The 13,251-nt window shown below is 39.6% G+C and overlaps 2 protein-coding genes across 3 annotated transcripts in view; one reads left to right on the forward strand and one right to left on the reverse strand.

Moving 5' to 3' along the window:
• The first annotated feature begins 4 nt into the window (after positions 1-4).
• On the forward strand, positions 5-5,962 carry LOC136433748 (cytoplasmic dynein 2 light intermediate chain 1-like). Its single transcript, XM_066426236.1, has 13 exons — positions 5-138; positions 454-512; positions 816-880; positions 1,093-1,127; positions 2,174-2,240; positions 2,559-2,647; positions 2,884-3,067; positions 3,480-3,548; positions 3,808-3,885; positions 4,165-4,321; positions 4,552-4,646; positions 5,046-5,138; positions 5,386-5,962. Exons 1-13 carry the CDS (start codon positions 14-16, stop codon positions 5,461-5,463), a joined length of 1,194 nt encoding a protein of 397 aa, XP_066282333.1. The 5' UTR covers positions 5-13; the 3' UTR covers positions 5,464-5,962.
• The window catches only part of LOC136433747 (polypeptide N-acetylgalactosaminyltransferase 16-like), a 33,472-nt gene continuing 25,845 nt past the window's right edge, over positions 5,625-13,251 (reverse strand). Inside the window, exons 10-15 of one of the 2 annotated variants that reach the window (XM_066426233.1) lie at positions 13,037-13,163; positions 12,575-12,667; positions 12,092-12,175; positions 9,749-9,890; positions 9,107-9,241; positions 5,625-8,195 (exon numbers count right to left, since the gene is read on the reverse strand). In XM_066426233.1, coding sequence (XP_066282330.1) covers positions 8,037-8,195; positions 9,107-9,241; positions 9,749-9,890; positions 12,092-12,175; positions 12,575-12,667; positions 13,037-13,163 — 740 coding nt within the window. In that variant the 3' untranslated portion in view covers positions 5,625-8,036. Of the gene's footprint in view, positions 8,196-9,106; positions 9,242-9,748; positions 9,891-10,391; positions 10,432-12,091; positions 12,176-12,574; positions 12,668-13,036; positions 13,164-13,251 lie in introns of those variants that run through there. The other variant, XM_066426234.1, reaches the window with a different exon arrangement.

The raw sequence follows: 13,251 nt of genomic DNA on the forward strand, positions 1-13,251 counted from the left end.
AGCGCGCTTGTTGATGACGTTTCACACATTCCACTGTCCCAAACAGACCGGCGAAGTTGGAGAGCAGAAGAGGACTGGAGTTTGGAACGATTTAAGTTGTTCATCAGGGCAAAACTTTGCTCTAAACATGTCTAAAGGGTAAGATACATTCCATGCCATGTTCAGCTTTGTGTGGCATTGTTTTGATTTGTACATAACAGCTGCGTTATGCCTGTGAAGGGGGAGGGGTATATAGAGTCTTTGCAGGTAGGAACTGTATATAACCAAGGAGGTAACCTCCTTGATATAACGAAATATGCCAATGATGATAATTTGTGGAACTAGCGCCACGCTGAAAAACGATGTTCAAAGCAGGCAAGATATATGTAGTAGGGCCAACAACATTAACAATAGTAGGTTGTGTATCTGCGGTTCTTGTATTTAGTTCATATTGTCTTTTGTTGATATCTACAGGGATTCCATCTGGGATCTTGCCATAGAAACGGTCCATCAGCAGGAGAAGGATGGGAAAGGTGAGGAGGAATTCTCAAGTTTACACAAAAATCGAGTTTAAACATGTAGCAATTGTAGTTACTGATGTTTCCGGGCAAAGATAAGAAGGCATGCTTCCACCTGTTTAGCCTATGATATCCAGTATGTTGCTTTGCGTCTTATATTGTAAGAGAAACATGTGAAGTTAAAAGTTTCCATTAACATTACGTACAATTCAGTCTCATAAAATGTTTTAGAAAGTCAGCAGTAATCACCTTCAGTCCGCATAACATTTACGTGCATGGCATGTTTGTAATTCACTAAACTTCTTGCTTGGATTCTAGATGGTCAGCAGGAAAACCGACCAGCAGAGGAAAGCTCAGTTCTCTTGATGGGCAGTAAAACTTCTGTAAGTCTGTCCAAATTTGCATCATCCATACAGTTATCAAGAAAATGATTTACATAGTTCAGACAGTAAAAATGCTTTACATATTTCAGATAGTAAGGTGTCTTGGTCATTGAGGTGCCTGAAGGTCATATTCGCACATACGTGTAGATAGTAAACATGACTTATTGAAAACTGAGGTATGATATTAATGGTCCTTTTAACTTTCCTTGCAGGGTAAAACTTCAATTATCCTGAGGTTCCTAGACAGGTAAGGTACTAGTAACAGAATTGTTGTCTTGCAAATTAAATGGCAATGCCTCTGTGACGTTATATCGATTTTAGTTGTTTAAGGTAGCATAACATCAGTACCATATACAAATGGTTGGCTGCAGTTCTTTGTACTGTTTGGCTGATTGGTTGCATGTTCTAATCATTTAACATGGTTGTGAAATGCTTGCAAACTAATTCTGTATGTTGCTTGTTTGCATGACTATGTAGGAACCACGTACAAATTCAGGTTCTTTGTGATTGATTTTTTATGCCAATATTAACACTGCTAACATATACATTTCCTTTGTTTTAATGTGGAATGTCCTGTCAGGGAAGGGCCTGTGTAAGTTTGACATGTTAATGTGGAGTCTGTAGCCTCTTTGTTTCTGTCATTAACTCACCAAGTCTCTGCATGGGGTGCACTAGTATCCAGCAATCCTTGTGTACTGGTTGATAACTTGTATGAAGTTTTTCTTGCATGGCAAGCCGCACTTATAAGGCACTAATCATTGTGTTCTATTGCAATTAACTGCTTGTGCTGCTGTGATATTAAAAAGACAAATGTACCTATAACTCATGTATGTTGCCACATACTGTATACATATGCATGTAAATCCATATGCACCTTATGTTCAGTTGCAAATGCATGTGCTTTTAAGAAGTTGGTAGCATTGCATGCAGTTAACTCATACATTATGGGCTGCTTTCACATGTTGAAATAAAACAGTTAAAACTGAGTTTAATTGACATGAAGATAACAACATTTTTCAACCACTGTCAGCCTTGTGATGTTCTCTCACATGTTCAGTTTTCTTACATGAACATTGGTGTGTTATTAATTCATAAACACTAATATTAGTATGGTTGAATGGTTCTCATAGTTGTCGGAGGTTGCAGGCTTTTTATGATTAATCAAATCTTTCATTTAGGTGGTCTGTAAAACAGCAACGTATGATATGATAGTCTAAGTAAATCAGTAACTGTCTGTCTTTGACATCCTCCATCTTTGATTGTATGTCCTCCTCTTTTCTCCATCCCATTTAGAGATGAGGCTGCAAAACCCACAACTGCTCTTGAGTTCACATTTGGCAGGAGAGCCAGAAACAATCTGGTGAGTTTTAGTCTTCAGTTTGTTTAAATTTGAAAACATTTCAGTGACATTCAGCTTTCCTCGTCTTGGCATAATTCACTCTTCTACTGCTCGTTGCAAGGTGGCAAATGCAACACTAACTGTGTTTGAGTTTGTTCTCCCCCTTAATCTTGGTTCATCACTGTTGTACATAATCCAATAGCCTTTTATGCAATTCCGCAGCAAACAGTGACATCTAACTTGCAGTCACATTGAGTTCTGAAAACATGTGGTCATATGTCCAGACATTACATGATTTTGATTTTGCATCAATCAGTTCTGTCTGCTTGTAATCTTCAGGCCAAAGACGTGGTGAATATTTGGGAGCTTGGAGGTGGGACCTTTCTATCCAGACTGGTAGACACTGCCATAAACGTCAACAGTGTCAGGTGGGTCATCATACCTCAGTCAGCAATATCTGTCAGTTAAAATCATGTGTTTTCTGGTACGGTATTGCAGACCAATATTAAAGTAAACTTAGTTTGACATCTTGCTCTGTTGTGATCAAATTTGTAACCTTTTGGTGTTCATTTCAGATATTTCTACCAAGCAGACCACATGTGATGGCTACACTCAAGCACTGGAACTCACATGTACCTAATTTCTCTCCCATTCCCACCTATAGACAGTTGGCCGTCATCCTGGTGCTGGACCTGTCCAGACCTGACGACCTCTGGGTTACCATGGAGACCCTCCTGAAACAGGCGCGTGCAGCAGCCGACAAGTCCATCGCTGAGCTGGACAAGCTGCAGCCTGGGGTGAAGCAGGCGCTCAGGAAGAAGGCCTGGGAGAAGTATGATGAACATCCTGTAAGTATCAAAAAGAGTAGGGGTCCGCAGTTTGAGTGGATTAGATAAAATCTGTCCGTATATGCAGGTTGTATTATTCATTACAAACCTGGTGTGTTATGCCATTGTTCATTTTACAGGGTATGCAATACGAACAAACATATAAGTGAAGTTAAATGAATAAAGATTAAAGATGTGGATCTGCTTCCAAGAAATTGTGACAAGCAGAGACAGACAGAAGTTTAAGTGTAGAACCAACGCCTACCTGAGTCAGTGCTGTATGACAGCATCCTGTCAAATAAAACCAACAGCTCAGCTGCTAAGCTGAGGACTCAGGAGTATTGGCTTCATTTCTTCATTCTTCTATTTTATTTTGATAGATGTCTTTTGTAGTCATTTGACAAATGTTTCTTTGCTTTCTCCATATCAACAGGACAAGGACATGGTCGACCCCTTCCCAGTCCCTCTGGTCATCGTTGGTGGGAAGTATGATGTTTTCCAGGTAAGGACATGTGTGATGTGTGTACTAGTACTATGTAAAGTCATTGTAACAGGTACATGCCAGCCCGGTAGCAGTCACTACTGGCTCTGAATTTACTTGATTGTTACCAATCATGCTGTCTTAACTATGTAGAATGTTAATGTGATAAGACAATGTTTGTTTCAATTGGTTTGGTAGAAGATGTTTAAAAAGTAGATAACGCAACTGAAAAGTTTTGATGTTTCAAAAGTTTCCATTTCATTCATGCTTCTGTTTATAGGACTTTGACTCTGAGAAGAGGAAGATCATCTGCAAGACCCTGAGATTTGTGGCTCACAATTACGGTGCATCACTGTTGGTAGGTTCTATATCATTTTATTCATACTTTTGTGTGAAATTTAGTATTTATGCGATTCATGGTAACAGTTACTTTCTAATTTGCATGTCACTTAATGATCACAGAACTGAAAAAAAAATCAGGTTTCTTCCCCTTTGTCTATCATGATAATAAGAGACTAGTACTTACCTCTTAATGTTGGTTTTGATCATCAATCAAATAAGAATCAAAGAATTGTCAGATAAACCGATCACACCACACCACAACACACCACTTATTCATGATCCAAATTTCTGCCAGTTTTTCAGCCTGAAGATGAAGCAGTTGATAGACAGGGGGAGGGTGATGAATAACCACCTGTCGTTCGGCGCCGCTGCTCCACAACTCAAGTCCATGCAGCTGGAACACAACAAGCCCATCTACATCCCTGCTGGCGCAGATGCCTTCCAACAAATAGGTAATGCTATGATCATCTTCACTATGTTTCATGCTGAAATAGGGTGTGAATATTGGATAACATGCAATAGATGACTTTTGGCTTCATTTATTGGTTCTTGTTATTGCAGAATTTAAGACTACATGATTTGTTATCAACTTAACAAGTTTGTAGTTTGTTACAACTATTTTTTGTTACTCAAACTTTGTGCAATGTGGGATGCATGACAACCTGTTTTCTTCCCTATAAAGGTCCACCTCCCCTACCCGAGGGCAATGTTGGCACCATGAGTGCCAGAAATCCAGTGGAACTGTGGAAACAGGCTTTCACCGGCCACTTCCCACAGGTGCGTTTGTGTTAAGTTAAAATCCTTCTTACACCCTTTTGTGTGCAGGGGCAGTGCCCATCTCTATTTCAATAGCCCTTGGGCTACTACAGTGGGGCTAGTCCACTGGTAGTCCAACAGGTAAGCAGATCAATCATTTCCTTACTTCCTCCAATCTGGGATGAAAAAATCTTTGCTAAAGCAGTTTAAAGGACTTCGAATTCTGCTGAGTTTTTTTCTTGGATATTTCAGTTCATACAATCAAAAGAATTATATAACTACCAACATTTCATAGCCTTTGTGCTACCTTAAACAGAGCAATACTGACTGGTTCTACTTCCCACTGTAACGTGGTACCGGAGACCTGAACGTGACTAAGCTTTCGTCCCCCCTCATTAGGTTTTGTTCCTTGTTTTGCAGGTGTCAGCTGTCCCCACAGTTCAGGATGACCCTGCTAAGGACCCTCAGTACGCAGAGTCAAGCATTGATGCCATGAGGCAACAGAAGGATGAGGTAAGGCATTACTGCAATCTCCAAGCAGATGTCCTGTGAACAATTGACAGTCCTGTACCTCAGAAAAGCTGGTCCGTCAGAAAACATCTATCTGTAAAGAACTTAAGATATATCGTGGGAAGAGTGCCTGAATATTGAGTTATTTGCATTGTAAAACAGCCAATGTTTTCATATGGTTAAGATAGGGAAAGGCAGTCCGAACTGTTACACTGAATCTTCTTTGACGTCCACACTTTTTGTTTTGCAGGAGCTTGAGAGATACAGAAAAAATGCTGAGAGGAAATCAAGAGAAATTGCCAGGATGAGAGACGGATTGAAGATGTAGATAATTAAAATAACATAAAGCTTAGCTGTATCATAGATGACTTGTTCCGAATAAAGTAAATCCTACATGTATTTTGTTGTTTGAATATAGGATGTTTCTGATATGTATATATTTCTGGGATTGTAAAAACACAGAGAGACAAATGACTTGCACAAGGCCTGCACTATTTGCACATTTTATTGGCACAGTTGTATATTACATACATGTACTGGCTGTATATATATTCTGCAGCTATAGAAAACATTAGAATGTGTTTGGAATGTCAAAGACCGATGGTACAGATGTTGTTCCCTCCATTTCCTATCATTAATTCATTATCATCTATTCTTACAACTGCATAGCAGTTAAAAACTTTACTCTGACGAACACCTTGTTCACAGTCGGAGTCCTAATGCAAAACTGCATTGTACAGAATAAGACACAAATTTAAAGTAATCATTTCAACACTGATACCTGAACAGGATGTCAATTGAAAAGTATTAAAGACAAACTGAGTGTGGATCACTGGACTGTTTTCTTCATGTGGTTTGGCAGTAAGAATTCCTACATGTATGTCCTCTACTAGTATTTTTAAGTCACGAGGCATGATCATTGCATCAGTATTTGACAACTTATCATTTCACAATCATTACTTCATTATTATTATGGATGCATTCCAATGATCACCTTGATTCTCAAATGTTTCTCTATTACGTAGTATAGGTCACAACATTTCTCAAAGTTTCCATCGATTGAACATGTCCTATTACAACAGAGATCATCTAAGTCTAAATAAGACTGATATTTCCACTGACTTGGCCACAAATCTGTACTGATGACAGAGACATTTAAGTCTTTTTGAACAGCTCACCTCGCTGAAGTACTGCACAAAATCTTAGTAGCAGTCTACATGATGGCAGGCTCCTTTTGCTTTGTCAAGCTATTTGTTTTGCAGAGAGATGTACACAGGAAAGAAAGTACTTTGGGCAGAGAGTTTTAGGTTGCATAGCTTTATATAGGTTGCAAAGCACTTCGTTGGAAATGATATGGTATACAGGCCAAGCACAACATAGATGGAGATTGTCAACTGTACTAATCCAGATTGTGTAGGACACTGGTAACACCACAATCATAAACTTATCAATTTCAGATTTGAAATGCCCAACCCAAGACAATTTCAAGTGCATATAACTTGTACCCAGGCCAGTATACATGTAGCTAATGCACAAATACACAAATTAAAAAAGCGAATACAGACATGTTCACTTTGGAAAGTGAGACATTCTGCTACATATGCTGCTACTGGATTATCAAATCAGAACATAGTAGCTTCTCTTCTCTTTCATATTAATTCATGTTATACACCAAATGTAGCAATAAATAAGCAACACTTACAGCTTTCCTATATTGGCACAAGTTAAAAGTTCCACATATAATTATTCGTATGTGTGAAAAATTGGAATGGAAGGAGTAAAACCCATTTGCTGCATTGTAACTGGTGACGAGGGAGATACACTGAACATTGCAGCAGCTCACTGTGACACTTTTTAAAAATATACTCGCACAATAAAATCAGTCCTCTGGAATGTTAGCATTTACCTTACATTATGATATATTACTCTGTACATTAACAAACATAGTACCTACAAGCCAAACACAAACTGCAATTGACACGACCAAAGTTGATCCATTTAAATAGCATGTCAACATATTCCATCCCTCTTCCTATAAAATAGCTTAATTTCAATAATTCGCATTGGTTACCTTCTATTTAGATACTGGCCACTTAACAAAATTTTAGTTAAGGTCCTTTCAGAAATGCATAACAAACCAGCCTAAAGACTGAATCATGATTTCTGCTCATTATTCAAATGACAGTTATTTGTCTGCCATCTTTCTTATGTAAGACAAAATAAAGTCCCTTCAACCTCAAGCGAAAAAGAAATTCCGTAACCTTTTGGCAGCTTTTTCTTGTTTGCTGAGTAGAAAGAGGATGCCACTGGTACTAAAATGACATGATTCACACTTCTTTGGGTAACCTATCATTTGTCCCCATGTTTCCTATTTACATACACATAATTGGTGCCGTGACTAACACTTTTCCTATAAGTCACTTGGCACTTAAGTAGTAGTGATGTTTTGCAGTAGTAAGACCTTGCATAAATGGAACCTTTATAAGCTGTCTAGTCAAACTACATGGATAATATTTCCACACGGGTGTTGGAAGGTCTTCTTTTGGCCCTGGGTAGAATTTGATATACTTTCCCCTGAATCTATCATTTGTTTAATCTTCCTGACAGTGTGCCCCATCCCTGACAAATACCCCATGTCACCCCATAAACATTAAGTAACATGTCCCATTATCTTCCTCACACCTGTCTCTGTGACAGGTTTGTGTCTAAGTGTTTTGGTTACAGAGACAAATGAACTGAGTCCTGTGGGTGATAAGAAAAAGCCATTTTGGGGGCATATGCAGTTGAAAAATAGGACAGATTCAGGGAACAGGATACAAACTCCAAGCAGGGCCTGTGTTGTAACATTCTATATCAAACGGTAGTGTTGATCCAGTCTGCTGAAGTAGTAGTTCCCGCCTGTCATCTCTGCTTGGTGTCCAGAGTGTACTCCCACTGCTGGGAGACCCTGGTCTTGTCGCACTGCTCAATGGTGACCCCCAGACCCTGGGCGGCCTCCACGCTGTCCAGGCACAGTCCCGTGGCGATGTGCATCAGCAGCCGGTCCTGGCGCTTCCACCTCTGTAAACAAGGACCCAGCAACATGCTTAATTAATGGGGTGACGAAAATAAAACACAGGCAATGGAATCATCTCGCAGATCATGCCATAGGTGAGTATAAAGAACATAATTTCTACATCAGTTCCTTTGAAGGCCACGAGGCCCTTCATCCTGCACTATGCAGTAAATCATTTATCTTAAAAGTGCGTCCACTAAAAATCATGCCCAAATAAGACCCATATCTAATGGTGCCAAGGCATCAGTCTAGAGTTGCCCAGATTGATATACATTGTAGCACAGCATGGCATACAACAAGGCAGTGTGCAATGTGACAGAGCACAATTGGGCTACAATATCCAGGAAACATGAAGAGAAATTAACTGTCCTGTCTCCTGCTCCAGCAGACTTCATATATATCCCTGTAATATGCTGACAGACACATCATCTACCCCATATATCCTGCTCCAACTGTGCTCCAAGAATTTGCTACCATCATGCTTACAAATTGCTTCATTACAGCTACCAGCAGGTCCTCCGCGGCACTCACTCTATCAGGCATCCAGGCAATAAATCATGGTACATTTCTTGTCGTAGACGTGAGTTCTTAGAAGAAGAAAAAACACAGAGTGGAGTCGAAAACTGCTCTCCCCTAGTGATGACCATTTTCAGCAAAATGTACAGATGCTGTGAAAGTGTATTCAACTTTCCCAATCCTGATATTTCATACAACTTCCTTAAAAAACTACCAGCAGATTATAAGTGAGTGAAAGGTAGATCAACGAACAGAATTGTACCGTAAGCCTAGGATTATAGGAACGCCACTCTGACACGATTCAATTTCCTGGTTGGCAGTTTGTTAAACAGTTCCCAGCACATCAAATCAAGTTATCGCTGACAGCTCTATCTACAACATCCCAGCAGCTGACACCCACCATTTTATTTTCCTGGATGTTACAGCCGATGAGGTACACGAGTGTCCCCGGGATGGCCGTGTCAGCAGCCAGGCACCATGCTGATCCCGTTCCGGATCCATGCTGGATCATGTTACGATCAGTCAAGATCCATCTCTGCATGGAAAGATGACAGAGCAACATACTTTTAGAGAAATACGGTGACCTGAAATGGACAAATAAGATCACTCCCTCCATCAACACTACCAACATCTCTCAACAAATGCTTTACCCCTTAGTGGTAAATGTATGTGCCAATCACATCAATCACCATTGATGTTCTATCTACGAATCTTAACGAATCTCATTGATAAAAAACAAATCTTTTTGAGCTTTGTGTATTTAAACTTTGTCTGTTTAGTCATACTGTATGTTTTGCATGATATTCCCATTATAAAGTCATGGGTAACACAATTTCGGTTCAGGTCGCAGCGGTGATGCCAACGTGAGGCAGCTTCAGTGAAATAGGAGCTTAACTGTCCCCAAAATGCCCTATAAAGAGTGTAGTAACTGTACGATGATCGTACGACAACTGTGACCAGGTATTTACTCAACACTCACAGCACATACAACATACTACCGCATGTACGTGTATATCTATCTATCCCTGTTACTGACACTGACCTGACGTGAAGCCATGCCTCCCCCATGCCTCCCCATACTGCAGGTCTGCATGCCCACCGCACCAGGCGGTTGGTGCCCCAGCGTGTCCAGACACTGGTTGGCCTGCTTCAGTTCTCCCCATTTGATTGAACTGCCAGGAATACTGCAGTAAAAACAGAATTTTGAGTCCGACATGGAATAAGGGTATGTTCAGTTATTTAACTATAGTATGCAGTCATTATACAAAAAGTTTGAAATGCATCACGCACAACACAAGCTAGATGGTAGCAGAGGAAGTATTTCAATACATTTTCCTAAAGGGAATGGAATAGTGATTGAGAGCCTGTCTACAACACTGCTCAAACTTACAGCCAAAAAACATGCAAGAAGAAAAAAAGTTATTTGGCTTGCAAAGTTGCATTTGCTGCATTGCATATGTTTAAAGTCATGCCCATCATTCTTACATTTAACAGCATGTTCCTGCATTCTTCATACGATCTTAGACAGATATGTAAAATAATCAATTTCTGTCAATGCTGTAACACCACCTAGCAACCACCATCACTGTTAGTACAGTCCTTCACCTGCATCTTAGTATTAAATACATTTTACTTCCACATGCATATCAACATCACCACAGCTTTCTAAGCACCATTTTTCTGACCTGATATACATGTAGACAGACTTTTGGTGGCTGTAACGTCCTGTCAGAGGAGGGCAAAATATTGCATGATTTTGCTCTTGTTTTCCATGGTAACACTTCACTTTAAAACTGTGATATTTTCTGTATACATTTTGTTTTCCATGATATTGTTGTCTTTTTGATGCATATCAAATCTTACTGGTAATCTTGCAAAACATGATTAATTCTATTTGATGAATGTTGCAACACATCTGTAACGAGGGGCAGTGTAAGGAACACTGGTATTCTAAGGTGGTCAGCCGTTGTTCTGATTGGGACCGGCCATTTGAACACCGAAGAGCCGATCCCGTTCTGACATTTGAATAAAGTCATTCATATGCCAGCAATCAAAGCTTACAGTCGTGGTTTGTGTCCCTCTTTTAACACATCTATCAAAGGTATTCTTTCTGCTTTATATATCAAGCACCTATCCTAAAATCCTACAATGTTTAATATGTGATTCCATCTTTATCACTCTACTGACTCTGTAACAGCACAGCTGTCGCAGTCCCCGATGTCCCACCCATTTGTGTCCCTTCAATCTTTGGTGAGGATTTAGAGCAAACAAATAAAATTAAGTACCACAGACCACAGGTGTGGACATTTTCCACTTGTTTATCCCCACACACTGGCTACAAAGCTGCACATGATTACAAAACAGTTGGAGATAGGTGCTTGGTAACAGGGGGGCTTTTAGATTCAGCAGCTTAATCAGTTCAACACTGAGTTTTTAAAAACTTACTTTGGCATCTTTTAACTTCTGCTTGACAAGCAGCAAAGCTAGTCTATCTAATGATAAATGGAACATTACATCTTCAGAGTTCAGAAGTAGAGTGGCTTACTCTTCAGAACTTAACAAATATCTAAGTTGTTTGCACATGTTACTCTCTTCCTCTTGAAAATGGCATGTTTGTGAGGTATTCAGATGCTAGATCTATAGCAGCAGCTGGCATACTTTACAACCAACCGACAACAGACCACAAGACAATAGTTTTGACTCCCTTAATGCTGATATTTTCCCAGAACTGTTACCTTAGTTGACTTCGTAAACCAGACACGGGTCTGTTCCGTGTATTTAGCAACCCAGGGCAGATGTAAACAGTCCTAGAATGTCCACAAAAGAAGATGGGGCTGTAATCTTTTTATGAGTCACTTCTCTTTACTCTGGCACTCCAAACTAACTTTCCAGAATCAGAGGTCGCCGTGACAGAGAAATGTTTGAGATGATAAGACACTAAAATCACTGCTTTACATAGATACTTTGATCCTTTGAACAGGCTAACTACATTTACTTGCAAACTCAGCTAAAAGATTTTTTTTCACAACTGAGATTAGAGAGCCAATTGGATTTGTAATGGACCAAAGTTGACATTTGGCCACAAATTCAGTTACATGTGTCCCTGTGGGTGGCATCTATCCGTCATCCTTATCCATGGTCTATCTCCAATAGTTTACAAGGTTGAGCCATGATTTCATGGCTGATCTACAGTCAACACTCATTAGTTTTAAGACCTCTTCTTGTTGATGGTTTCCTTTCCCTTTGATTACTTAAGCCACAAGAAGAGAACTATTTCTGGGGAAAGAAAATACACATTCAGGGCTTAACTGTTTACAGAGGCAGTGGACAGGGAATGGTGTTTGTTTGGGATTTTAACGACGTGAAAAAGACATGACAGACTTACTCCAGTTCTGGGTAGACATTTTCTAAGTACCACTGGAAGCTCTTGCAGTTCAGCTTCTCACGAAGTTCTTTTCTGCCTTGAATACTGGTAAAAACAATGCCATGATTATTGTTAAAAACAGCAGAGTGACTATCAGTGCATAATCCATTTTTCAATATGCATTTTACAGTTCATTAACCGGTATCATGTATTAAGTAAATATGCCTATAAATTATTTCAGGAGACCAGCTGGATACATTTGGGACCCAAAGCATGCCCATTAAAACAACTAAATGGTTAACGTTCCTCTTTCCTTCAATAAAAAAAGTCAGGTCGGGATATCTCCAGCTGATGATTGACAATTTCATCTCAATTCAGCTACCAATCCAGGTACCTCGCTGGGACAGCTGGCGTTTCATTTACTGGTACGCCATTGTGGATTTTGCTTCGAAGTTTATGGTACTACAGAGTGGCTAGTGCATTGAGTAATATATGACCACTTACTTTCCATATGGTTTTCCCTTTGCTGAAGGTCTTGCAGCATAAAAGTTATTTTTATAATCATCCATCCACACTTCCGCAGTGCGACGGGTATTTCTGAAGAAAGAAGTTAAGAAAAGTCAAAGTTAGAAATACAAAATATTAAGAAGGGCTTGTTCAAGAACTGATACCCATAGTTTCAGAAACAACAGCATGCATTGTGAAATATATGTACAAATGTATTTGTGGTGGTTTTATGTTTTCGATAACCAAGAACTCATCACACTGCAAACATATGTCCTTTCTTGCATTGCAAGAACTTTTTTTTAAATCACGCCTTTTTGCCCCTACTACCAAGAAATTAAGTCCCCGCAAACTCAAATCAATTTCAACATACTTGGCTAAATAAGTGCATGACAAAGACATGAGAAAAGAAGGGTAACATTTTTTTCAAAAGACAGTTTTAGAAAATCACACTGTACCTACTTTATATAAGTATTTGCATTTCCTTCTGGAAAAGTGTAGGGGTGTCTTTTTCTAAATACATGTCCGACTCTGCTACATGGAATGATCTCTAGACTGCCACCGCACATCCACACACGGAAAGAGATTTCTGTATCAGGTAAAAAGAATATTTCATCAAACACAGGGATTATTTATGACCTTGAAGCTAGTAACAATACCGGTAGTCCACCAAAGGC

This window comes from Branchiostoma lanceolatum, chromosome 4 (genome assembly GCF_035083965.1).
Source record: "Branchiostoma lanceolatum isolate klBraLanc5 chromosome 4, klBraLanc5.hap2, whole genome shotgun sequence".
NCBI classification, from domain to species: Eukaryota; Metazoa; Chordata; class Leptocardii; order Amphioxiformes; family Branchiostomatidae; genus Branchiostoma; species Branchiostoma lanceolatum.